The 25,342-nt window shown below is 38.0% G+C and overlaps 1 protein-coding gene across 9 annotated transcripts in view; it reads left to right on the forward strand.

Annotated features, from left to right (window-relative positions):
• Positions 1 to 25,342, forward strand: part of LOC138751586 (RNA-binding motif, single-stranded-interacting protein 3) — a 1,523,265-nt gene that overhangs the window by 1,097,425 nt on the left and 400,498 nt on the right. For all 9 annotated transcript variants that reach the window (XM_069914047.1, XM_069914050.1, XM_069914051.1 and 6 more), the window contains one exon: positions 23,911 to 24,002. In XM_069914047.1, the coding sequence (XP_069770148.1) occupies positions 23,911 to 24,002 (92 nt within the window). The remainder of the gene's footprint in view (positions 1 to 23,910; positions 24,003 to 25,342) is intronic.

The raw sequence follows: 25,342 nt of genomic DNA on the forward strand, positions 1-25,342 counted from the left end.
TTTTACACTGAGGATGGGTGAGATACAAACGAGAGGACATGGGCTAAGAGTGAAAGGATACAAGTTTAGGGGGAACATGAGGCAGAACTTCTTCACACAGAGAGTGATGGGAGTGTGGAATGAGCCACCAGCTGAGGTGGTGAATGGGGGCTCAATTTTAACATTTAAGAAAAATTTGGACAGGTACATGATGAGAGAGGTATAGAGGGCTATGGACGGTGTAGATCAGTGGGGTTAGGCAAAATAAATGGTTTGACACAGACTAGAAGGGCCAAAGGGGCCTGTTTATGTGCTGTAATGTTCTATGGTTCGAGATAGTCAATAAAATGTCCAGGGCACAGAGGAATTTGGAATCAATGCAGGCAAGTGGGATAAGTATAGATAGGCATGCTGGTTGACATATTGCAGTGGCCTTTGAGGCCTTTTGTTCATGCTATGTATCCTATGACTCTATGAGCTAATGTTCCTGGGAAATTTTGCTGCATGCTGTATGTTATTAATGGAGTTGCTGTGGTTGTTGTGAAAGCTACTTCATTCAAAATAAAAGAAATTTCAAATAGAAGTGGAAGTCGCACAGAATTCCTATAATCATGTCATAATTTATGGCAGAATGTTTTCAGCTAAGCCCATAGAATGAAGAAATTCACAGATGTGTTTAAAAAGTATGAACCGAGGAAATCCAAATTCTGCTGCCCGTGGCTTAACTTGCACCAACCCATTCATCCATTATCCCTGTTCTTATCAACCTACACAGTTGCCAATTATTTTCAATTTTATCATTCTCACCTTTCTTTTCAAATCACTGCATGCTTCACCCATTCTCTCCCTTGGAATCACTTCCAAGTCTGGCAACCTTACAAGATGAGGAATGTAAAATTATGTTGGGGATAGATTGATTAAATGCAAGAAGGCTTTTTTCTCTGAGGTTATGAGAGAAAAAAACTAGAGGACATGAGTTTAGGGTGAAAGACAAAATATTTAATAAAGGAAGCATTAGGGGTAACTTATTCACACAGAGAGTGGCGGGTGTTTGGAACAAGCTGCCAGCTAAATTGGTAAATTCAGACTCAAGTTTAATATTTAAGAAAAATTTGGACAGGTTCAAGGATAGGAGGACTATCGAGGGATATGGTCCTGGTGCAGGACAGTAGGATGAAGCTGAACAAGTTCGGCAAAGATAAGAAGGGCTGAAGCGTGGTGTTCTGTGGTTCTTTCTCTGCCTCTCTCCAGTTCAATCTTGTTGATTATACCCATTTTTAATTGCTCTGTAATTAACAGCTTCACATCACTGAGTCTCTCTATCTTTATTTCTGTAAGATTTTCCTTTTAACCCAATTCTTTGCCCAAGATATTTTTCATCTGCCCATCTTTTGACTAGACTTAAACATTATGGATGTCTATATTTCTGTGAATCACCTTTGGGCATTTTGCTTCATTATACTATAAATATTAAGTTAGGCACATAAAGGATGGTCATGGTGGTGCAATTGCACAAGACATTGTTGATAATGCACTTGGAATATTGTGTGCAGTTTGTTCATAAAAGATTCACAAGAATATTATTGGACTGGTGGAATTGGATTACAAGGAGAAGCTGGATAGGCTGGGACTACATCCCTGGAGCATGTGAAGCTGAGGAGTGAACTTATCGAGGTTTATAAAATCCTGAGGGCATTGATAAGATAAATACTGTAGTCGTATTGTTTTTACCAGCGTAGAAGACTAACTTGAGGGCATGGATTTAAAGCAAGATGAGAATGAAGGGCCTATTTTCTGAGCTGTAATCTTCTATTTTACATGATTCTAGAAGTGGGACAAGTGTGGGTGGGACAGTTTGGTCTGTGTGAGCAGTTGGGGTGAAGAACCCATTTCCATGCTGTGTATCTCCATGGCTCTATGGTATCTTTTTCACTCAGAGGATGGTGGGCATTAGAAGGAGTACTTTCACAGAGGGTGATGGGAATTGAATTGATCTCAACAAATGTTTCTTTGCTCCTTGATGATGAACTCCACAAATGTCACAGTTTGTGTAAAATGCACAACCATCTAGTGAAGGACAAGAATGTTGTCCATTGTGGTTCTAAGTAGCTAAGACAATTCAAACAGATCAAATCTCATTCCATCAGGCCTCGTGTTAATAATAGAGAAGTTCCATTCCTTGAAGGTTTAGAAATATGGATTTTTGGAAATGGTCATTGGACCACTTAGGCTGTTACAAGAGCTTGTGAAGGAAAAGAATATTGATCATATAGATCTTAAATAATGCAATCTCTTTGGAACACAGAGCAGTTGAGCTTCTTTTGGGGATGACTGCAGAGTTTTCTTGAAGCAGTGTGATAAAATGTTACCTTCAATGTTAATTATTTCATTTCAAGTTCAGCGTGATAAGTTAATTTTTCTATAAAGCAGCATGTGATGACTCCATATCTGAACTAGTTAATTGACTATAAGTTATTTTGAGATGCCCTGGGGATTGAAAGGCATTTCTGTAGAAGTAGTTTTTCATGGTTTCTATTAATAAACCAAATAACTAATAAGAAATAAAGTGACCACACAGGTCTCACAAGTTTTCTGAAGTGGCAATTATCCATTATGCTGATGAAGCATTCTGCATTTAAAATTACAGCAAAATAATACTCTAAAAAACATTGAATAAGTTGACCATTTTACCTTAAGACAAGTTTTTGGTTTCAAAACAATATTTGGACATGGAATCACTTTATTGGTTATATAATTAGTACAATTATGTACTTACTTACTTTGGCTTGGCTTCACGGATGAAGATTTATGGAGGGGGTAAAAGTCCAAGTCAACTGCAGGCTCGATTGTGCTGACAAGACCGATGCGGGACAGGCAGACACGGTTGCAGCGGTTGCAGGGGAAAATTGGTGGGTTGGGGTTGGGTGTTGGGTTTTTCCTCCTTTGTCTTTTGTCAGCGAGGTGGGCTCTGCGGTCTTCTTAAAAGGAGGTTGCTGCCCGCCGAACTGTGAGGCGTCAAGATGCACGGTTTGAAGCGAGATCAGCCCACTGGCGGTGTTCAATGGGGCAGGCACCAAGAGATTTCTTTAGGCAGTCCTTGTACCTCTTCATTGGTGCACCTCTGTCACGGTGGCCAGTGGAGAGCTCGCCATAGAACACGATCTTGGGAAGGCGATGGTCCTCCATTCTGGAGACGTGACCCACCCAGCGCAGCTGGATCTTCAGCAGCGTGGACTCGATGCTGTCGGCCTCTGCAATCTCGAGTACAACTTCATTAATTGTACAAAAATCACATGTCTTTTGGTGGATTGATTTTTGTCCAGTGTGAGGTTTTACTCTATTAAATCATGAATTTGTAATTACGTCATGGATTATTAATGAAATCAGAATGTTCATGTAAAATTCCTCCCTTACAATTTTAGTACAAATGTTAATATTTAAATTTATTTTTTTCTTTTTAAAATATTTTTATTGAGTGTAACGTATAAATCCTAAATACAATATCATAAAATATAACAAACAACACGTCATATCACAAATTAAATATTTAATGAACAAAAACCTACCCATAATTGTTTATTTGACTTATTTCCTTCAGGCATCATTTTTTATCAATATGGTAATTAACAGTTTACCCTTTCTCATAACATGTTCCAATATATTTCTGGATAGAAAATAGATAAGACTAAATTAAACAATCCCTTTATATAAACAAAGGGTGCATTCTATCCTAATTAATATGATCCATGGCAACCATATTAAACCCGTATTTGACTAATAAATCTTAAAAAAAAGCAAAGATAAAAGAAAAAAAGGAAACAAAAATCCTCTCTCTAAACAAGGTTAACTTGTAAAATTGTAAAGATATGGTTTGTATAATGACCTTCAGACTCTGGACAGATAGTCTCTGGAGCATCCATATTTTTTAAATTTTCCAGTTATGATAGTAATCTTGTCAAATTGAAACTCTCTATCTTTAATGTTGTATTTAATTTTCTCCAAGCTTGAATAGGACATTACATCATTTAACCATTGGGCATGAGTAGGTGGAGAGTCATTCTTCCATTTCAGTAAAATTGCTCATCTAGCAATCAATGAGGCAAAAGCTAAAATTTTCTCATGGTTTGAAGTCAAGAGTATATCCTCTTTTTGAGAAAAACCTAACAAAGAAATAAGAGGGCATGGTTTTAATTTGATCTTTAGAATCGTTGTTAAAGTCTGGAAAATGTCTTTCCAATTTTTTTTCTAAATTAGAGCATTCCCAAAAGATATGAATTAATGAGGCCAAACATTTAAATTTCAAGTGTTTAAATGCTGGAAATTTTCATGCAAATTTAAATTATTTCCCAAAGCACAAGCAGTAAAATACTTGAAGCATTAATGTTTCTTAAATGCATACTTGGACCATTAAAATCAACATGGAAGTAAAATAAATGACCATTTAAAAACACTCAGACACTGATGCCAGGTATCCCTTTAACCCTATATTTGCAAATGTTTATTTCCATAACCGTTTTAATGTGAGAATTTCCTTCCTGTATCTAAAATATCCTTAATATTAAGAAAACATCTTACCTACAGCCATAATTATAATATTTGTTGCTGTTATGAGTGTGAAATACGACTCCTTTAATGAAAGAGTAACATTAAAAATTATAATCAAAGTATAATTTACAAAAAAACCCAAAAACTTAAATTTGCTCATCCTTTCCACCTTTGATTTCCACCAATGATCACTGGATTGTATATCTCTGGCTTTCCCTTCCTGAAGTCAGCAATGAACTCCTTGGATTTGATGACATTGAGTAAAATGTTGTCGTTGGTGCACCATTCAGCCAAGTTTTCAGTCTCCATTCTGTATGCTCCCTTTCCTTTATACAACCCACTACAGAGGGTTATCTGTAAATTTTCTGTTCTATCTCTCTTAAACAGTTTTGTGGTTTATAGTGCACTTCCTAAAGTATAATTTGTTTCTTTATTTCAACTTATACAGGCCTCATTTGATGATTCTTCAGATATATTATCCCTTCTGCCTATAATTGCTTTTGTAACTAATGTTGCCATTCTCTCCCACCCACACATTCACTTTAAATCTGAAATACATGTTACATGTAAAGGCAGCTTCCACTCCTGCATCTTCTTGAGCCACATTTACATAATGAAAGAACCATAGAAGATTACAGGACAGAAACTGCCCCCTTTGGCTCTTCTAGTCTGTGCCAAACCATTTTTTGTGCCTTCTTCCACTGACCTACACCCAGTCCATAGTCCTCCATACATCTCCCATCCTGTCCATATTCTTCTTAAATGTTAAAATTGAGATGGCATTCACCATTTCAGCTGGTAGCTCATTCCACACTCCCATCACTCTCCTTGTGAAGAAGTTTCCCCCTAAACCTTTCCCCCTTTAGCCTTAACCCATGTCCTCTGGTTTGTATCTCAACTACACTCCAGGGAAAAAGCCTACCAATATTTACTCTGTCTATACCCCCCATAATTTTAAATACCTCTGTCAAATCTACCCTTATTCTTCTTTGCTCCAGGGTGTAAAATACTAATCTGTTTAACCTTTTCCTGCAACTCAGTTTCTGAAGTCCAAGCAACATCCTAGTAAATCTGTACTATTTCAATCTTATTGATATCTTTCCTGTAGAGAGATGTTTAAAGATAATTAAAAACAACTTTTGTTTAAGTAACCATTTGTCATGGTGAAAATCTATTGCTGCTGGGTTTTGGTGTCCTTTGGGCTCATAACAGTACAGTAACCACTGACCATTCTAAAATAAATGACATCTTTAGATATTTCTATTTTAAATTTTACTCTTCTGAATTTAACAATGAATATGATCTGATGAATGATTTTTTTTAGATAATTTGGATATACCAATTCTTCTTTTCTTTTTTCTTTGGCTTGGCTTCGCGGACGAAGATTTATGGATGGGTATGTCCACGTCTGCTGCAGGCTCGATGGTGATTGACAAGTCCGATGCGGGACAGGCAGGCACGGTTGCAGCGGTTGCAATGGAAAATTGGTTGATTGGGGTTGGATGTTGGGTTTTTCCTCCTTTGTCTGTTGTCAATGAGGTGGGCTCTGTGGTCTTCTTCAAAGGAGGTTGCTGCCTGCCGAACGGTGAGCCGCCAAGATGCACAGTTGGAGACGATATCAGCCCACTGGCAGTGGTCAATGTGGCAGGCACCAAGAAATTTCTTTAAGCAGTCCTTGTACCTCTTCTTTGGTGCACCTCTGTCTCGGTGGCCAGTGGAGAGCTCGCCATATCACACGATCTTGGGAAGGCAATGGTCCTCCATTCTGGAGACGTGACCCACCCAGCGCAGCTGGATCTTCAGCAGCGTGGACTCGATGCTGTCGGCCTCTGCCATCTCGAGTACTTCGACGTTAGGGATGAAGGCGCTCCAATGAATGTTGAGGATGGAGCGGAGACAATGCTGGTGGAAGCGTTCTAGGAGACGTAGGTGATGCCGGTAGCGGACCCATGATTCGGAGCTGAACAGGAGCGTGGGTATGACAACAGCTCTGTACACGCTGATCTTTGTGTGTTTCTTCAGGTGGTTGTTTTTCCAGACTCTTTTGTGTAGTCTTCCAAAGGCGCTATTTGCCTTGGCGAGTCTGTTGTCTATCTCTTTGTCGATCCTTGCATCCGATGAAATGGTGCAGCCAAGGTAGGTAAACTGGTTGACCATTTTGAGTTCTGTGTGCCCGATGGAGATCTGGGGGGGCTAGTAGTCATGGTGGGGAGCTGGCTGATGGAGGACCTCAGTTTTCTTCAGGCTGACTTCCAGGCCAAACATTTTGGCAGTTTCCGCATAACAGGACGTCATGCGCTGGAGAGCTGGCTCTGAATGGGCAACTAAAGCAGCATCGTCTGCAAAGAGTAGTTCACGGACAAGTTTCTCTTGTGTCTTGGTGTGAGCTTGCAGGTGCCTCAGATTGAAAAGACTGCCATCCGTGCGGTACCAGATGTAAACAGCGTCTTCATTGTTGAGGTCTTTCATGGCTTGTTTCAGCATCATGCTGAAGAAGATAGTAAAGAGGGTTGGTGCAAGGATGCAGCCTTGCTTCGCGCTGTTGTCAATGGAGAAGGGTTCAGAGAACTCATTGCTGTATCTGACCCGACCTTGTTGGTTTTCGTCCAGTTGGATAACCATGTTGAGGAACTTGGGGGGCATCCGAGGCGCTCTAGTATTTGCCAAAGCCCTTTCCTGCTCACGGTGTCAAAGGCTTTGGTGAGGTCAACAAATGTGATGTAGAGTCTTTGTTTTGTTCTTTGCACTTTTCTTGGAGTTGTCTGAGGGCAAAGACCATGTCAGTAGTTCCTCTGTTTGCACAAAAGCCACACTGTGATTCTGGGAGGACATTTACGGCGACACTAGGTATTAGTCTATTAAGGAGAATCCTAGCGAAGATTTTGCCTGCAATGGAGAGCAACGTGATTCCCCTGTAGTTTGAGCAGTCTGATTTCTCGCCTTTGTTTTTGTACAGGGTGATGATGATGGCATCACGGAGCCCCCAGAAAGAGGTTCAATGTTGGAAACTTGCAGTCAGTCGTAGTGAGATGAAACTTCCAGGCAAACCTTCAAGCAAAGCTTGAGGATACAAACTGCCTCACGGACATGTCTCCTGAAACCCTCTGGGATAGCTGAAAATGGCCATACTGCAATCCACTGAAGAGGTACTGGGCTTCTCCTCCAGGAAAAACAAGGACTGGTTTGACGAAAACAACCAGGAAATCCAGGAGCTGCTGGCAAAGAAGCAATTTTCTCACCAGGCTCACCTTGCAAAGCCTTCCTGGCCAGAGAAAAAATGAGCCTTCCGTCTCGCAAGCAGCCATCTTCAGCGCTAACTCCGGGAGATCCAAAATGAGTGGTGGACTAGCCTTGCCAAACGAACCCAGCTTAGCACCGACAGTGGTGACTTCAGGGGTTTTTATGAGACACTAAAGGTGGTGTAAGGCCCCTCACCCCAAGTCCAAAGCCCTCTGCACAGCTCAGACGGCGAAGTCCTCCTCAGCGACCAGATCTCCATCCTCAGTTGATGGTCAGAACACTTCCAATCTCTTTTCAGTGCCAACTGCTCAGTCCAAGAATCCGCCCTGCTCCAGCTCCTTCAACAACCCTTGAATCTAGAGCTGGATGAGGTCCTTTCCCGGGAAGAGACATATAAGGCAATTGAACAACTGAAAAGTGGCAAAGCAGCAGGTATGGATGGAATCCCCCACAGATGTCTGGATGGCTGGCAGCAAAGCTCTGCATACCAAACTGCATGAGTTTTTCATGCTCTGGTGGGACCAAGGAAAGCTGCCTCAGGATATACCAATAATATCCCAGGAAAACCAACAAAGTTTGTAAGCTCCAAATTCACAAGAAGAACTGCAAAAAGCAATATCCTTTCTACAATCGGGCAAATCTCCAGGTCCAGATGGATTTCCAGTAGAGTTCTACAATATTCTCTGAACAACTTATTCCACAACTAAACCTAATACTGAATGATTTATTTTAAGAAGAGAATTTTTCCTTCTTTTAGCAAGGCTGCCATTTCTCTGATTTAAAAAAAAATGCAAAGAACCTGATAATTGTATGTTGTACAGATCAATTTCTTTACTCAATGTGGACATAAAGACTTTATCAAAAATTTTGCACATAGATTAGAAATTATTTTTACCAGTAATAATAAATTTAGACAAAATGGGTTTTATTAAAAATAGATATTCTTATCATAATATTTATAGATTAATGAACATTATATATTCTCCTTTTACTCACCTGGCTGAATGTATTGTTTCCTGAGATGCTGAAAAAGTATTTGATGAGTAAATTGGGAATACCTATTTGCCATTTTAGTAAAATTTAATTTTAGACCAGATTTTATTTAATGGATAAAACTTTCATATTAATCTCCAAGAGCATCAATTCTTACTAATTCTCAACAATAAAAGTTTTTTTTTAAATTACAATAAGGCACATGACAGGATTGCTCCCATGCCCTTTGCTTTTTGATTTAGTGGTTGAGCCACTAGCTGTTGCTATATGAGCAAATGAAGATTTTAGAGGCTTGTTTAGAGGACCTATTGAACATAGGTTATCTCTATATGCAGATGACCTTTTACTTTTTGTGACCTCTCCGGAGGTATATCATTACTTAAATGCTTTATTAAATTTGCAGGATATAAACTTAATCTGCATAAAAGCAAATTATTAACACTAAAAGGTACACTTACTCTATATTCTAATTATCATTTTAAAATAGTGAAAGATCAATAGAAATATCTAGGTATAATGATAACAGAATATTTAAAACCTCTTTAAAGAAAACTTTGTAGTTTTATTTAATTGGACTAAAACAATACTTTCTGGATGGTCATCACTTTCTCTAAATTAATATTAATTTGATTAAAATTAATATTTAACCAAAATGTTATATTTATTTAAATCATTCCCAATTTTTATTTCTAAGTCCTTGACACATTGGAATCATCTATTATGTCATATATATGGCAAGGAAAGAAAGCAAGAACAAATAAAAGTTATCTTCAGAACACAAGAAATGATGGAGGACCATTGTTACCTATTTTTAGATTTTATTATTGGGCAATGAGCATAAAGAATATGTTATTGTTCTTACAGTTTGATAATAGAGATGATTGCCCCAATTGGATGGAAACCGAATTGAAATACCTTAAGAATTCTTCCTTACGGGCAGCATTGGGCTCACCTTTACCTCTATCTGTTCCAAAACCAACAAAGAATGTAACAATGAAATATAGATTGAAGGTTTGGAGTAAATTTAGGACGCTTTTTGGAATAATAGGATTTATATTCACTAGTCCTATTCTACTTAATCATTTATCCAATCTGCCATTTTAGATGAAAACTATGAAGAATGGAATCATCTAGGAATTAAAGCTTTTAATGATCTTTTTATTCAACAAAATTTTGCATCTTTACAATCATTGATGATGAAATTTAATCTGTCAAATGAACACTTTTTAAAATATTAACACATTAGACATTTTATTCATTCTAAACTTTCAGCATTTCCATATCTTCCAAATCTGAATTTCAAAGAAAAACTATTTGAATTACAATGTGTACATATAGGTATAATATCCACCTTATATTATAAAATATTGAATTTTTAAAAACTGTCTCTTTAATAGGCATAAAACTGAATGGGGAATGATCTTAATATGTCTATTTTAGAAGATTGGATTTAAATGTTGGTTCTTCTCCATGACTCATCTCTATGTGCTCAGCAGTTTGATTCAATTTAAAGTGGTGCATAGAGTACATTTTCCTAAAGTTAAGCTTGCTCGAATCTACCCAGATAGAAACTCGTTGTGTGACAAATATAAAAGATTTGAAGCCTCTTTGTTTTGGTTTTGTCCCAATTGAGTAGAATATTGGACTGATATTTTCAGAACATTTTTAGCCATTTTTAGGATTTTGGGATTAATCGAGAATCATGTCTGTTGATGGCAATGTTTGGCTTCTCCAGTGATGTAAATATATATTTAACGTCTAACCAAAAACATTTTCTACATTACTCACTAGGAAAGGAATATTGCTTAAATGGAAAAAAGAACTTTCCACCTACCAATGGACAATGGTTACTGGATATTATGCCCTTTCTAAGTTTGGATAAAATCAGGCACAATATTAGGAAGATTAAGATCTCTTTCTATAAGACTTGGTGTCCATTTATAGCTTACTTTCATTATTGGAATGATCAAGGTGCAGGGATGCAGTAAATGGGCATGTTTCGTTTGATCTCCGGAGGCCATTGCTCGACTTCAAGTTTGCTTAAATACCAATTTCAACCTTGGTTGGTGGATGGGGTTAAATCTTTATATTCAACCTTTTTTCTCTTTTTTTCTTTTTACTTTCCTTTTTTTAACTATTCATTATATGTTTAGATTGGAATATGAGTCCATGTATTATTATTTCTATATGATATGATACCAATCCAAATGTATATTATTAATTTATATGGTCTTATAATGTATGGTTTTATGATAAAACTGAATAAAAATAATTTTAAAAGAAAGACCTCCTCATCAGAAGATCACAGTTAGTATGAATCTGAAACAATGTTTCCTCCTCGCTAACAATCAATGCAGCTACACTTCAAGAATGAGTGTTTATCCCATTGATCTACTCATCCAACATCCATGACTGTGTTGAATGGCACAATTCAAATGTCGTCTACAAATTTGCTGATGTCACCATGGTCATTGGCAAAATCATAAATGGCAATGTTAAAGCGTATGGCAAGAGATAGATCAGCTGGTTGAGTAGTGTCACAACCACAACCTTGCACTCAATGTGAGCAAAACTAGCAAGTTGATTGTGGACTTCGGGAGGGGAAAAAAATCAGGAAAACATGAACCAGTGCTAATCGAGGAGTAATGAGTGGAACGGGTTAAGGACTTCAAAGTCCTGGGAGTCATCATTCCTGAAGATCTCTCTTGGGGCCTCTATGTCGATGGAATCATAAAGAAGGCTCACCAGTGGCTATACTTTCTGAGGAGTTTGAGGAGATTTGGTATGTCCAAAGACTCTTGTAAATTTCTGGTAGGGAGGGGCCAATGGCCAGGTCAGGAATTTGGGCAGTGTCTTCACTCAATCAAGGACATCTACAAGAAGAGGTTCTTAAGAAAGCAGCCCTTATTAACAAGGACCCTCACCATCCAGGCCATGCCCTCTTCACACTGCTACCATCAGGAATGAGATACAGGAGCATGAAGAGAACACTCAGTAGCCCAATAATAGTTTCTTCCCCTCCACCATCAGATTTCTGACCAATTCAATAAACCACAGACACTACCTCATTTTCTCTTCTTTTTACACAAATGAATTTATTTTTTAAATGTGATTTATAGCAACATTTGTAACTGTAATGCTGCCACAAAAAAAAATCATGATATGTTTGTGACATTAAATTCGATGCTGATCTCATTATTGTTTGAAACCTGGCCTGCCTCCATGGTGTCCCCTGCAAACTTGTTGATGGATTTTGGCAGTAGTTGTATTTGCACAGTTAAGCATTAATAAGGAATATAGTACGGAGCTGGGCATGCAGCCAAGCGAGGCAGCGGTGTTGAGGATTATTTCGGAGGAGGTGTAGTTGCCATTCCTCACGATAGTTCAGGAAGACAATGATCTAGCTGCAGAGTAATGTGCTTAAACCCACATCCAGGAGTTTTGACATGAGTCTTTTTAGGACTATAATATTGAAGTTGGAGCTATAGTTCTTAAATAGGAGTCGCCTTGTTCCCCAGGTATTTTGGAGATGAGTGCAGAGCCAGGAAGATGGCATCTAGCGAGGACCTGTTGTGAAGATAAGTGAATTGTAGTTGATTGTGGTTGATTGGGAGGCTGGAATTAATATAAGCTATAATCAATCTCTTGAAACACCTCATTATGATGGTTGTCAGAGCCATCTGGTCATGACCTAGTCATTAAGGACATTTATATTGTTTCTCTTTGGCACCAGTGTGATAGTGGTCTTCTTAAACCAAGTGGAAATTTTGGATTGAGTTAGGGAGAGGTTAAAAAGCTATGTCGATAAATGATCCATGCAAGTTTTTAGAACATGATGAAGACTCCATTTGACTTTCTGTTTAATAATTTTTTGCTTGCTTTAGAAAGATGCTTATTATTCATCAATTCAGGATTCAATTCATTTGAAACTGATACAACTGGTCGCAATTCTAGCCAATGTAATTGAAGTATTTGGCATGAATTTGAGCAAGCAATAAAAAGAAATTAGGGGTTATTGTGAAATGTGAAAACTGTGAGGGCCAGATGCGTTTCCTTAGTCTTTATACGAAACCACTCTTAAGGAAAGTGTGGTGTTAAACATCTCCTTAGTGATGCTGCTCCCAGGGCAAATAGTTACTGCAAGTAAACAGCAGAGTCTGGTGCTGAGGTCATATAGCTGGGACACTCCAAGATGCACGTACACTTTCACCTGCTTACCTTTTTTTAAAATAGTAATAAACCCATGCAAGCTATTTATATCAATAGATATTTTTAACTGTTGTTATGTGCTCCCATTTTCAGTTCATTTTCCATTTGTGTTGTACTGTCATTTTAAGAGAACAAATTTAACAAAACTCTGCAGGCTTTAGAGTTTGACTGTGAGCTGACAGACAGGCTGAGGACAGCATGCTTCTAAATTGGATAAATCTGAAGAGAGAGGAGGTGGCCCTGGAAAACCCGAAAGATTCAAGGCAAATTTTGCTCAGGGGAAATTTTAAGGAAGCAATACTGTGGAGCAGGGCTCTTGGAAGTAATACAGTACTGAAGTGGCCTTGTGTTTGGTTTGGACAATGTCTGACTTCTCCATGTTATAGGGGAATAAATAATGGCCATTTTAAGGAGACAGCTATTGGAAAAGCATCCTTTGAAGGGATACTGTGCTGAATGTGGCCTCGTGTGGTGATAGACAATTTATCCAATTTCTCCATGTAATAAAGGAATGAAAATACCACTCTGTGACCAAAAAGGTGAAAGTCACTGTGAACGGCTGACCCATAGAAAGGGTCCTAGAGGCAGAAGAAATATTAAAATTTGTCTGACCCGCAAAAGGGTTCATGGAAACTGAAAATCACTCACTTTGTGTTCCCTACACCAGAAAAAGGGGAGTTTTGGTTGTCATTCATCTGCAAAGGACATTTTTCTGGAAGCAACTCGGCAAGGATATCACCCCGGTTTCTCCCACCTACTTTGTGAACTTCTTTGCATCCATGCCTGTGTGTCTCATCATTTTAAAACCTGTGTGTCAACATTGGATTTTCAGTGATTGAATTTTGAACTGCCTCTCCAGAATTAGGCCTGAGCTTTAGTAACAAATGCATCATCAGATACATGCACAGTTGGGGGTTAGGTTTAGATAAATTTAGGTAATTGTAGATAACTTAGATAAGGTGTTATTGTTAATTAATAATTTAAAATATTATTTTAAATATAACACTGGGTTAATTTCTATTGCTGCTGTCTGGTGCGTAACTCTGTAAATTAGTCGATCTCATTAAATTCTCCACATATGATTTGATGTGGATCTGGGAGAGCAGTGAGTGGTGACACAATGCTTCAGTGAAGGGTTCGACTGCCCGGTCCCAATGCTAGTGGCACCAGAGAGGCATCAAATAGTCCGTTGAAGGAGCTGATGGTGTTTTTAAACTAAAATCCTGCAGCTACAGGGCAGTGCCTGTACTTGGCAGTGGTCATAATGGTTTTCAGACTCCAGGGAGCAATGGACCCAAGCAGACACCAGAAATGGCAAGGACATCCCCCGTTGAGAAGCAGATGAAACAACCCTGCAGGTCAGCATTCATGGTGGCAGATCAGCGAGGGGCTTACACAGGCTGCAAGTGACTTGCCGTTGGGGGTCCTACATGGGCTGCGGGCTGCTGAAGACTGGCTCAAGGGATCCATGTATCAGAGCCGACATTCAAGAGGGCGCTGAGGGCAAGAAAGACTCCTGACGGGCTTTGAGTGCTGAAGGATTCCTGATCTTGTCAGATGTTTGGATCTGGAACTCAGGTTGCTGATAGATTGAACGAGAGTCTGTGGCTGCAGAGGCAGCGGGAGCACTGGAGGCAAATCCACGGACTCTCAGTGTCTCTGAAGGGACTCTCTTTTGCTTCTCTTTCTTTCGTACTATAAGGAGCGCCAGGTAACAGTAATGGTGACTTTATCTGTCTTATGGCAGGGTGAAGATCATTTTGCGTAACATTTCATGTTCTTTACTATTAGATGACAATAAATCTTGAAATGGCTCAATTCTTCACGTGGCCCACATTCACACTTGGTCACAAGTCTTGAATGGTGATTGTTGTTTCATTGTAATCATCTTTAAGTTCTGAATACATTGCATTGTGAATTCTGGAATTCCACCTTCTTAGAGTCACTGGTCTCCATTAATCTATCTACAGAAAACTAAAAAAAAAACAGAAGATTGATGGTTTTATCAAGAATGATAATTGTTGGTAAAAGCTTTTCACAAGTGCATACTAGTATACATTCTGTTTGGTGCTTACAAGATACCTTGATGATGAAGGGTCTTTGCAAGTTTCTCTTTGCACAGTTGCTACCTTACCTGCTGCAATGTGTGATTTTTATTTCAGATCTTTAGCATCTGCAGTATTTTTTTTAAATTCTACAATCCCTATTTTGTTTTCAGACCTCCAACCTTGTGTACTTTCATATTGCCAAATATCCTGACTCCAATTCTAATTCACTGTTGATATTGGAATTCTCCTTCCTGTTGTAAATTTGGAAATCATGACTTTAACTCTTTGGATCATTTCCAGTGCTTTTAACACTACCATGACAATTTTTACTCAGCCTATCGCACTCTGGCTATGGTGTATTGGTTTGATATTGTAGTAAAACTCCTGTTATCCGTACCTATGGGGAGTGGTAGATGCCAGATAGGTGAATTTTCTGGTTACTTGAGACTCACTCTTACAATGGCTAACTAATAGACCTGCATTAAGATAAACAGTTTAAAAGACAATGCAAAATGAAAAGTAATTTGGAAAAAAAAAATCAGTATTCTAGTCCTGAATTATGTAAAGTTCACTTTAATCAGGTAATTCTGTAACTTACAAAATGTAAATGTAAATTTGAACCCTGGTCACTGGTGCTTTAACAGTTTTGTGCGAACCACTATGCGAACTGTGCCAACATCATAATTAACCACCCTCCCCAAGTTTATTGATAAAGCTTTACTGATATATTTAATAATATACTGATAAAGACTCTTACTAAGCAGGGCCAAGGAGATAATTTAAGAGAGTCACCCCAACGGCGAGTGGCATCAACTAGCTCTGCATCCGAGGCGATGCCATTTTATTCAAATGCAACTTTATTCAAACAGCTGCTATGAACTAAGCATGACCAAGGCTCTCTGTTGGCTGAATATTTGTTTCAGATTTCAGATTTATTGTCAGAGTACATACATGACATCACATACAACTCTGAGATTCATTTTTCCTGTGGGCACAGCAGAATTACCACTGATTGGTAGTACAAAAAATAAACTGTATGCAGAATAAAATGTAACAAACAAACATCGCTTCCATCTTCACCAAGTTTTTGTGTGTTACTTCAGAGGTTTACTTTTACAATTTTAAAATTTTACTTTAATTTTTATTTATTCTTATTTATTGCAATGTAATTTTTTTAATTTGCTGGTTGCTTGGATTCTGGATAGCAGGGGTTTTAATGTAATAACTTCATGCCTGCTGTAATAACCTTCATTAGATCTTCCGAAATGGTCACCACATTTGCAACACAGTCCTTTGCATGATTTAATCCATTTAGCATTTCTGCAAAGAGTGAAGATCTTCTGGCCATAAACACTGACTGCATCAGAACTTATTCAAATCAGTTGCATCCACAGCATCTCCACCACAACAAACACTCTGCTAGAGGAACTCAGCAGGTTGAGCAGCATCAGTGGAAGCAAAGGAATGGATGATGTTTCGGGCTAAACCTTTCATCAGGACTGAAGGGTCAATATTGCAACTTTTTGTAATATGTCTGTATATCTGTTCTTCAACATTCCACTGACTATTGGAAGGACCATAACATAGTCCTATCAGAGTGATTGCACCTTATTTCTGATCTTAACCCACACTGCCTCAGCAGCTGAGCCCACCATTAAGTCTTCTCTGAGTCCAGCTGCGACACTCTCCCGATTAGCAATGCTTGGCCTCCCCCTCTTTTACTTCCTCCCTTATCCCATATGAAACCTAGGAACATTAAGGTGCCAATCCTGACCCTCTAGCAGCCATATCTTTGTAATGCTCACAAAAATCTTCATTCTAAAACCAGATGCAGCATCTAAGTGCATCTGCCTTATCCATAGGCTTAAAATCATATCAAAAGAGATTGTAAGTTCGTTTGAATATTTTCCAGTTTTTAAGCTAAAACATGCTCTTGACTCCTGTCTATATTGAATGTTTTCATCTTCCAATGCAACTCTTCAATTATTCAAATTTGGCTTTCATGTTTTCAGATAATGGTCTTGTTGTAGATGTTCTAAAGGAGGTTAACATCAACCTGGAACGTTAACTTCATTTCTCCACATCAGTTTATGGAGAATGCCAGGAGATGCCTGCCAAAAATATTGCAACTAAGAAAAACAATATACAGAGCAGAATATTTTTTTTCTATAGGATGAAACAGGCAGTCCACTGTCTATGATTGTAATTTTACAGCTAAGTTGTTTGTGAGATGTATCCATAAACTGGATAATATCCCTGCAACTTCAATGCTCGAAGCTAATTTTATCCTTGTATTCGCTTCAGAAGAGTAGAGTCTTTGCACAACTTGTTTGATGTCACTTAAAATATTGCATGGATGAGCGAATGTTCTCATTTTTACATTGCATTTAAAATATTTGCTGGTGTATTTTGTGATGAGAGAAAATAAATCAGAGATTACACTTATTCCTTTACAAATGTTCCTTTAGGAAATAAGCTGTTAAATGACGAGTAGGTCTTGCAGATCTCATATTTTAATTAAATTAGTCATCTCAAGGATGTTTTCATTTTTTTATGTAATATTGTCTGTTATTCTTATTTATATACTACATATTGTGTTTTATCCACAATATTTTTTGCTGGAATATCAATGTATTTGTACTTATTAAGAAGACAATAATATTTTATGTCAGTGGTACCAGATGATGTATAGACAATGTGATATTTTTTATTCTCATTCTAATTTGGTAGTTTGTATTTCATGTTATGTTAGATATGGATGTCAAGCCAAAGAAGAGAGATTCATGGTAATTTCTTGTATTGTTTCCAAAAGGTCAGCAGAATTAGGAAATGTCAGCATATGAGGGATATTAAGGGTCTAGTCAAGAAAAATGAGGAATCTGCAATTCCCTCTTTGGAGGACATAGGTATATATTTATGAAGGAAATTAGGAGGGCAAAAGGGAATCATGAGATATCCTTGGCAAATAAAATGCAGGAGAATCCCAAAAGATTCTCTAAGAATATTATGAATAAAAGCATAGGGCAAGAATCGGTCTCCTTTCGGATCAGTAAGGTGCTCTGTGTGGAACTATAGGAAATGGATGTGGTCTGAAATGAATATTTATCTGTGAAGAAAAACACTGAAACTGGTGAGTTCAGGGTAGGAAATAGTAATATTCTGGAGCATGACCACATTTCAAAAGATGTGTGGGAGGTCTTGAAAGGATAATTTCTTGGGACTTGATCAGGTGTATCCTTGGATGGAATGGGAAACTAGAGAAGAGATTGCTACAGCCTGACAGAGATTTTAATATTATTGTTAACCAGAGGTTGAAATTCAATTATATTATCATCTGATTGTACATATAGAAACAGATAAAATATTGTCTCTCCAGTCTATGGTGCATGCACAACACCACACAATACACAGAACATAATGACCATGTAAATAATCAAAATAAATATCTCTAAATATTTGGGTTGATTTACATGATTGCAGGATACTGTTCATCAACCTATTCCCCAGCCTGGCAGTCCTCATTTTAATGCTCCCGCACCACCTTCTTGATGGTAGTGAGTTGAAGGTACTGCCTGGTGGATAGAAAGGGTGTTGTATAATTCCTAGAGATCCATTTAGACACACACCCAGTAAGCGTACTCTATAGAGGAAAGGAAACCCCAGTTATCCTCTCATCATTTTAAATATCCTTTATATGGACTTGGTCTATATGGCTTGATGCTTTGCAACTATCATCCCACACAATGATGTAGTCAGGCAGGACACTCTCATTTGTGCTCCTGTAAAAGGTTGTCAGCATGGAGGCTGGTAGCCATACCCTTGTCAATCTCCATAGGAAGTGTAGATGCTATTGTACCTTCCTGACTAATAGGGATGTAAGATACAACAAGACCAGAATATAGCTCAAAATGTGTCTTTATCTCATCAGGGGTAAGCCAAGAGGCTAGAGGCCAGTATTTACATGTTATTGAAGATCCTTTGAAAAAAATGGGGATATAATGATCAAAGGAAGTGCATTTTAAGTGGCACAGAATTTCCGGGGAGGGGGAGATGAATTGGATAAAAGGAGCATCTGGATAAGCTGGGGCCAGGATTGTTAATGGGTCAGTTGGAGGGTGATGAAGTGCTGCAAATAGGAGCTCAGGCTATGCTAATAGAGATGGTAAATCTGTGCCAATGTTACACGTGGATGGCTTAGAAAAATGAATTAATATGATGTGTCCTACTATCCCTATAAATGAAACAAAGCCATCATTCAATGTGCTATCTTATACTTCAAAACTAAGGAATTTCATGTCCCCATGAATTCTCTCTTTCCCCTTGCTGTCTCCACATTCTTCAGATAAAAACACAAGATTGGGTAATATAGCCCAGTGGTTCCCAATCTTTTTCTTTCCGCTCACATAACCACTTTTAAGTATTCCCTATTCCATCAGTGCTCTGTGATTAGTAAGGGATTGCTTAAGGTGGTATGTGGGTGGGAAGGGAAGGTTGAGAATCACTGCTCTAGACCCAATTGTTACTGAAATATTTTGCTTGAGAAAAATGATCATTGGCCCATTTCTTCTTGAGATATGAAACAGTGCACATAACGAGTCAATTAGGAACGATTAAAATGGTGATTTTCAAACCTCTTCTTTCTACCAACATACCACCTTAAGCAATCCCTTACTAATCATAGAGCACCCATGGCATAGGGAATACTTAAAGTGGTATGTAAGTGGAAATAAAAAAGGTTGAGAACCACTGATATAACCATTTCTCTGAAATATCTTAAAATCCTGACAGCTTTTGAGTAAAACATGAAAATCTGTAGATGTAGTGATTGAAGTAAAAACACAATGCTGTAGAAACTGGGCACGTCAAACAGTGTTCTTTATATAGCAGAGATAAATGTTATATAGTCAGAATAATGTGAATTATTTTGTAACCACGTAAGAATACACCCTTCTCACTGCAGTAACTGTGGGATGTATGGTGTGTGGGATGTGTGTGTGTGTGTGTGTGTGTGTGTGTGTGTGTGTGTGAGTGAACAGTTTCCTGAGATGGTGGAAGACATCAGTAAGTAAAGTTTCCTCTGTTATTTGAATCTTGCATCTCTAAGTTATTTAAGAAGCTTCCCAAGTAACACAGAGACATAACATGTTGGTAGCGAAATAAGAGAACAAGAATAAAGCCATACAATTGATTGTAAGTCACTAAAATACGAAGGGGAAAAAGAGAAAAAAAATTACTGAAAAATAAAATGGCTGGAGCAACAGCAGTTCACCCAGTGATGGACTGGGAGGCTGAAGACATTTTTGAATTGTTTAAAAAGTTTCAGCAGGAGTGCAATTTAGCATTCAAGAGCTATTTTAAAATTGCAATAGCAGAGGAGAAGGTCACTTATATACTTCTCTGGACAGGGGAGTTAGGCCTTGGCTTATTTAATAGCTGGAAGCTTACAGAGGTGGAGAAAAATTATCCAGAGCAGATATTTGCAAAGTTTGCATCTCACCTTGAACCCAGGTCTAATCATAGAATTAAATGCTATGAATTTCAAGGCTTAATGCAAAAGACTGATGAGACTGTTGGTAATTTCCTCACGAGACTAAAAATTGTTGCTGCAAAATTCAGATTTAAGGATGTAGAGGAAAGATTAGTTTAACAACCAATATAGGGGAGAGTCCATCCCGAAGTGCAAAAGTCTCTCATAGGGAAGGATAGCTTGTGGCTGGCCAAAGCTATAGAGCCTTTGAAGCCATGAGGATGTAAATGAAATCCTTATCTATGCAGATCTACCCACAGCAAAGAGAAGGATGGGTTGATGCTATAAATAACACAATCAGACAAATGCAAACCCCCAAGACCTGCAAGAAGTGCGGTAGACAACACCTTTTCAATGACCAAAACAAATGCCCTCACACAGTTCTGAATGTAGAACCACTGGGTGAAGATGTGAAAGTCTGGTATGAAGAAAACAGTAATACCAATGAAGAAACAGACAAGGAGAAGATCCACCACATAAAAGGAAACAACAATGAGGATCCTGACACCCAGATACTGGACATAGAATCCATACACCTTCACGAGATGTCAGGTGAGACAAAAGAAAGAAGTGAGTTGCAGACAAGGATCCAAATACAGAGGACAATCCAGAACAAGCCTACGATATTTAACCTAAAGGTGAAGATGGATACTGGATCACAATGCAATGTCCTTCCACTCAAACCTTACTGCCAGATGCTCCCAGAGAACATAACAAAAGGGTATCCAAAAGATGGTGCATTGGAAACTGCAAATTTCACATCAATGGCCTATGGTGGACCCATGATCATGCAGCTAGGGAGAGCCAAGATTAATGGCTGCCATAAGGGAAAGAACATCCTCTGTACATTCTACCTGGTAGATGCAGACAGACCAGTAATTCTAGGTCTGGATAGTTGTCAGGAGTTGCAGTTGATCCAGATGAAGCAGATATTCAAAAGCAACAATGGAAACACACAACAAAAAGAGGAAGTGACTTCCACAGAAGTACCTGCCAGGCCATAGTGGGAGCAGACTTGTTCACTGAAAATTAAGAGTGGTATTTAATAGTAGCCTGTAACTACTCTAAGTTTCTGTTTGTCAAAAGGGTGAAAGACCCAAGAACATCAACTATCACCTCAGAAATGAGAGCGCTCCTTGCTGAACAAGGAATACCTGAGCAAGTAATACGTGACAATGGAACACAGTTCATGCCACAAGAATTCAGAAAGCTGGCTGCAGAATATGGGTTTGTTATCATTACATCATCCCCATATTGAAAGGCAACTGCAAACTGTGTTGCGAATCAAAAGAAGACCCATACCTAGCTCTTCTGTCATTACGAGCAACACCTTTACGGGCTGACATGAAGTCCCCAGCAGAACTTCTAAATGGCAAGAGAGATAAAACAACTCTACCGAGCAAAATACACCTTCCAGAAGAGCAGGAGAAGACTGGCTGACACGCAAGAAGAACCCGTCGCCAGCATTATCATAAACGTGCACAAATGTTGCCAGAACTCTTCAGAGGGAAGCATGTGCATATTCAAGAGAGTTCAAAGCACTGCACTGTAAATATGTGAATTTTACTATAATTTTTTTTTCACCTGAGTTGCTATAATCATTTGCCAATGAGAATAAAAGAGAAAATGTACAGGTATACATCGATTTTCCTGAGGCTACAAAAATACACATTAAATTCTCTGCCACTCTTTGTTTTCCTTGCACAGCTCCCAGCCTTGCTCTCAGTTTGACATCAAACATTTTGCTGAAAATTCAGGGGCATCCAAGTGATTTACAGTTACACAGATTTTTGTGCTGTGAACTGACCATGATGCAAGTTTGTTAATCATGTTTTCTCTTTTGGATGACTTTTGCCACTGTCCATGAAGCTTTTTTTGTGTTTCATTATATTACTTTTTATGATTCAGAGACCTTGGATCTGTCTACAGAAAAAAATTGGCCAGGGTTTGAACGATGAATGTAGATAAAGGTTACAGTGCTTTGCTTGATAATCTTTGGAAACAATGGATTAAATGTTAAAGCAGATTTTCTGTGAAGTGATGAATAACCTTTTCATTAAATACTGCATAATATTTGTTATTATTTGTTATTATTAATGATTAAGGGGCTAGAGTGAAAACGTAAATTTTAACTTAAATTATGCACAGAAAATATAAAGAAATATATCTTGGAATTTTTTTCATTGGCTTTTCAGTTTCCTCAAAACAAATAAATCAGAGCAAAAACTAAGTTTTCTCCTGTGTCAAGATTTCTAATTATGTTAGATAGAATTTGTATTAACCTGACTGAGGATCTATATCTTAAAAGGGGAAGGAAGGTAAGCGGCATTATCCAAGTGACAAATTGAACCATCCTTCTCAACTACTTTCCTCAGACCCAGAAACTCAGATTTGGATATTTGGCAATGCAAATAGGCCCTCTGCAATCACCAGTTTCTGAAGAAGCCAGATTGCACACCCCTTGCCAGCCATACCCATTGTGTTCAAAGGGAAAATGTGTCCCCTCCTCTCCTACATTGTTTCTTAGAAGCTATTTATGATCATGTCCAGAATTGAATATGTCCAGTATGCTGATGTTAAAATGACTGTTTTTACTTGAGAATTGACATCGGGAGTAAAATGAGTCAATTAAGTTTTTTCATGCTTAGTTAATTAATCTATTATGTTATAGTTTTTCAAACTTAAAGAATTTTCTTAATATTTCTCATAAAAGTCTCTTTTGCATTCACGTTAATGTATTTTGAATGTTCATCTAATTATTTTACAGTGGATTTATATGCACATTGATGGGCTACCTCTGATATAAAGTGTGAAATTAGTCTTGACTATTTCACACCCTTCCTGAATGCTAAATTATTTCATAGACTTTATTATCAAGTAATAATAAAATTGATAAATGATTATCAGCTTTTCAGACACTTATTCCTATAATTCACAAGATATATGGTGTTTTTCCAGTTGCTCAGTTAATGTACACATCTAATGTAACAGGTAGAGGAACATCGTTCTTCCACGTGAATATACAACATGGAATTGCATCCTGTTAAGACCATTAAGATTAAAAAAACAGAGTAAGGTTATACCCAAATGTTTATTGCTAATTGATTAAATCAGGATTTACAACCAATCCTTCATTGTAAATGTTCCTGTTCCTGGCCAGCAAAGCATGTTTTTTTGATGATATTGGCTTGTTTGCACAGCTCCGTATGTACTTTCAACAGAATTTTAGAATGAGAGAAAATATTACAAAATTAACACAAGTTCATTCCCTTTCATCTAATCTGAGTAGAACAAAATACTCTTCTTGCATTTCACTGCAGTTGGGTGCAATTCCCGAATCTTATGTTGATAATGTAACTGTTTTTACAGGTTATGGCTTCGTAGACTTTGACAGCCCAGCCGCTGCACAGAAGGCTGTAGCATCACTCAAAGCCAGTGGAGTACAGGCCCAAATGGCAAAGGTGAGCACTTTTGACAAGGAAACAATTATATTCATGCATTGCAACATTTCTTCACAAGAACTATGCATTCTAATAAAATCTGTGGATACAAGAAAGTTACCAATTGATATTAGGGCACCTTTAGAAATCATTAGTTTGACTTAACCATTTACGGAGCGGAAACAGGCCATGTTGGCCTTTCGAGTCCGCACCAGTTCACTGATTTTGTGTGCCCTCTTCAGGCAAACATGCAGTTCAATACTTCTGGGCACATTCAATACAGGGTCAACTAGTCTGAGAAATGTTTTGTTGTTAGTAAGATATATACATAACTACCTCTTTTACATTCACAGATAGAGGCAACTAAGCATAGGGTGACACTGATGGCATAGTGGTTAGCGCAACGCCTTTACAGCACCAGTGATCGGGACCAGACTGGTGTTGGAATCCCGTGCTGTTTGTAATGAGATTATACATTCTCCCAGTGTCTGCGTGGGTTTTCTCTGGGGGCTCGGTTTCCTCACACCATACAAAAACGTACTGGGAGGGTAGATTAATGGGGTGTAAATTGGGTGGCACAGACTTGTGGGCTGAAATGGCCTGTTACTGTGCTATATGTTTAAATTTTTAAAATTTGAAATATTTAACACCAATTTATCGCATGAAAGTTGACCCTCGCTACTTGTGATTGTGTATTGAAAAAATGTTTCTAAGACAAGAAATTTTATGATATTTTCAGTGTCCATTGGTACCTTGCAAAACTCTTTTCAGAATTTACATCTGAAAGTTGATCAAAAAAATAAAGCCATGAAGTAATTTGTTTTATACTGTCATAACTTGGATGACAAATGTTATTATGTATTTTGTGGAAACTTAAACCGAGTTTTATTACTATGTAAAGATAGGGACCCCTATGAAAAGGATGGACTTCATTCAAAATTATTGGATTATCTATCTAATTATTATTGTTAATAATAACTATTATTATTTAACTAACTATTATTATTTAGCTATCCAGTAGTCTTAAAGTGATGTTTTATATATTCCAGGAAAATTATGCTCAAACATCATAGCACACAAATCCTGCAACATTGCAATGCCAAGTTTTCAATTTCTCATCCACAGCTGCACTGGAGGGAATGCAAAGGAGATTGACCAGGGTGTTTCATGAAATGGAGGACTTTAGATTTGTAGAGACCTTGGATAGTGTAAGGTAAAACATCATGAGATGGGAATGTGTAGGGAGTTACCCTGTATAAGGCTGTAACAAGAAGGGGAGGTGTCCTTGTACTCCTGTTAGGTAAAACATCATGAGATGGGAATGTACGGGGCAGTAACAAGATGTGAATGCATCCTTGTAC

This window comes from Narcine bancroftii, chromosome 1 (assembly GCF_036971445.1).
Source record: "Narcine bancroftii isolate sNarBan1 chromosome 1, sNarBan1.hap1, whole genome shotgun sequence".
In the NCBI taxonomy this organism is placed as follows: Eukaryota; Metazoa; Chordata; class Chondrichthyes; order Torpediniformes; family Narcinidae; genus Narcine; species Narcine bancroftii.